The sequence below is a fragment of the Mirounga angustirostris genome, unplaced genomic scaffold (genome assembly GCF_029215605.1).
Source record: "Mirounga angustirostris isolate CCGP_5_RB_7025 unplaced genomic scaffold, mMirAng1.0.hap1 SCAF_1, whole genome shotgun sequence".
Classification (NCBI taxonomy): Eukaryota; Metazoa; Chordata; class Mammalia; order Carnivora; family Phocidae; genus Mirounga; species Mirounga angustirostris.
Window position 1 is genome coordinate 40,293,743 of NW_026991709.1, and position 3,102 is coordinate 40,296,844.

At 41.0% G+C, this 3,102-nt stretch overlaps 1 protein-coding gene across 1 annotated transcript; it reads left to right on the forward strand.

Annotated features, from left to right (window-relative positions):
• Window positions 1-235: 235 nt before the first annotated feature.
• Window positions 236-2,449, forward strand: CSNKA2IP (casein kinase 2 subunit alpha' interacting protein). The gene has a single exon (XM_045863723.1). The coding sequence runs from the start codon at window positions 236-238 to the stop codon at window positions 2,447-2,449; it is 2,214 nt and encodes a 737-aa protein (XP_045719679.1).
• Window positions 2,450-3,102: the final 653 nt, after the last annotated feature.

Here is a 3,102-nt window from a genome sequence, read left to right on the forward strand (position 1 = left end):
GGAAATGAAAGAGAAGATAGCGGAGAATCTCAAAGGGTGATAATTTTTTCAACTTCATCTATATCTGAATTTTGAGACACGCTATAGTATTTGGGAATTAACAGTGAAGAAACAAGTTAGAAACTACGAAGGACTATTTATTTTAAAATATTCATTGTCCAATGAATCCATCTAAAAGACTCGCAAATATCCACAAGCCGGCTGCTTTCAAAAAGACCTCTACCACTAGCACAAGATGGTACCATTGGCATATTATGATCAACACTTTGTGCCATTAGAACACTCTTACCAACTGACCACAACCAATTCATTAACACATCAATACGCAGGTGAAAAACTAAATCAATCCAATAACAAGCCTGTGGTCAGAGTGCAGTCCCATAGTAATCACCTTGCAGCACCTCTAGTTAGCTCTAAGCAGATGGTGCAGAGCTGCTCAGTATTGTCCTCTGCCAGGTCTCAGGACACAATTTCACAGGGCTTCTATAACAAGGTTCTGAAAGCACCAGTATCCCAGTCCAAACGTCAGGCCACACCTTTACTAGACCTCCACCAGAGAACTTCACTGTGGCCTAAACTGAGAGCCCTGAGCTCACCTGTGATACACCATAAACCTCAGACAACATTTTCCCTTGACCTTAATAAGACATCTTCATTGCTGGGGTCCAGCCAAACAAATTTGAGCTCACAATTACCCCTCCCCAAACCTCAGACTACATCTTCACCAGATTTTTGCTGGACATCACCTTCACAGAAGTCTAATCAAAGAGTCTCAGGTTCATCATTATTCCCCTCCGAACATCAAGAAACACCTCCCCTAGACAGCCTCTGGGCATCATCTTCTTTGGGATCTAATCAAAGAGTGCTTAGCTCAACATTACCACAATCCAAGCCTCGGAAAGCATCATCATTGGGAAGCCTTTGGACATCTTTATTGGAGCACAGTCAAAGATCTTTGAGCTCACCATCACTCAACTCCACACCTCAAATAAATGACTTACTTCAGTCATCATGTTCATTGGAATCCAATCAAATGGCTCTGAGCTCACCGTTACCGGACTCTAGACCTCAGACACCACCTGCACTGAATTGTAGTTCCTGTGTTCTGAGCTTACCATTGTCCCACTCAAAACCAAGGAAATCACCTTTGGCACATTCTGTCCGCCAGACTCAGAGTTTGCCATTGTTCTCACCCAAATCTCAGACGGTGCTTACATTTAATCAAGACTTCAGGACCCTGAGCTCACCAGTTTGTCACTCCAAGTTTCAGAACACCTCTTCACCAAATGACAAACAGAAAGCCACAGGTTTATCTTCACCCCATTCTAAGTCAAATGTCTCAGGTCCATCATTATCAAGCTCCAAACAATTTATCAGAAATATAGCTGCTTCAACATTGGGCTCCAGATTCCAGAGTAAAAGCAGCTTTGATCTTTGTGCAAAGACAGAATCAAATAAAGAAATTCCATGGAGTTTAAATTATATTTATCCCTGCATTGTTAAAGGTGGAACTGTCCCTGATGATGTCCTAAATAAAATTGTCAATTCTCTCTCCAAGACCAGAATCCAGAAGGATCTCTGTAGGCAGATTCTCTTTCGAAGGATGAGGGGAAGGCCAAATCCTTATCCTGGTCCCCGCCTTTCATCAAATTATGTGGTTTGTTTAGCTTGTGCTTCCTGCATAAAATCTCAGTGTAACCATCTCACAGGAAGGAAAGATCCTCGCAGTGCAACACTGTTTGTCATACCAACACCTGAACTTGGTTCTGAGGGAGAAATGGAAGTGAAATTAGTTTTTCTCCTTTCCCTACCAGAGACTTCTCTCTCATCTTGTTTCCCATCCCCTGTGAAAGAAAATCAGCCTGATGAAGCCCCTGAAGACAACCTTGAAGGAACGGAGAAGATACAAATTATCTCTCCATCTGAACCTGAAATCACACAAGAGCTAGATAACAAATGGCCGACAGTAGCCCCTGAAAACAAAGTTGTAAGCCAACAACCCCAGGCTATTGACTGGCTGCTTTATGTTAAGAAAAGTGGTCATTTTCAGCCACAGTCCCTGCCTCAGTCCTCTTCCTCCTCAACGTCCTCCTCCTCCTCCTCAACGTCCTCCTCCTCCTCCTCAACGTCCTCCTCCTCCTCCTCTTCATCATCTTCTTCCTCCTTTTCTTCTTCCACTCCACCTTCCTTACCCCCTCCTTCCAAAGAATCTACCACATCTACTCTCTCAGGTTGTGTATTCACTAAGGTACTTAGTTACCACCGGTTGCCTCCAGGAGTCTCCTGGCTTGAGTTTATATGTAGTAAAAATCACCAGCTACTTCCTGGAAAACCACAACAGAGTCAATCACGACCTCCCAAAACAAGGCCTATGAGGAATAGCACCACAGTAAAAGGGCCAAAGGGACCAAAGATACTATTCAAATTTTTCCAGACAGTTTCAAAATGAGAGAAATATTGATTAAATTAATTTGTTCCTTTGAAAGCAATTGACCTCTTATCTTAGTTCTTTGAAATTAGAGATTGATTTCCTATCATGCTTATTACAATTCTTAGTAATAACTAAGTGTGACTATATATTTTAGCTGATGAAGCACATAGTTAGGGGAACTAATACTCTTAAGTCTATTTTCTAGTTAAATAATAGACTATGATCTCCTAGACAGCAAAACTGAATTCCAGGTTTTAACCAAATGCCTGGCTTATAGTAGCCACTGTATAATCATTGTTATATGAATTAATCATAATTGGCCATAAACCAGAAATACCTCATATGTCTTGTCCTGAACAGTATCTAGCTCATTGTTATTCTCCTTCCTCATAAAACATGATAATGACAGTATCCTTAAGGCAACTTATGCTAATCTGTTTCCCTATCTCTGAAGAAAATTCAGATCATGTTCAGCAGGTAAGAATGTATATAGAGAGGAATCTTTTCTCTAGTTATGTGAATCTCTTTCTAGTTATGTGTTCCTAGGGAAAATTCTTCTATGCTAAGATCCCAGACTCTGAAATCCAATGATTTATTCAACCTTAGTTAACAAATCTCAGGAGAGAATTAACTAGTACAAACAACCCTACCTATTGTCTGTGCCAAGATTT

What these genes read in the sequence shown, in the direction of transcription:
- CSNKA2IP (XM_045863723.1), top strand. Translation starts at nt 236, where the DNA reads ATGGTACCATTGGCATATTATGATCAACACTTTGTGCCATTAGAACAC.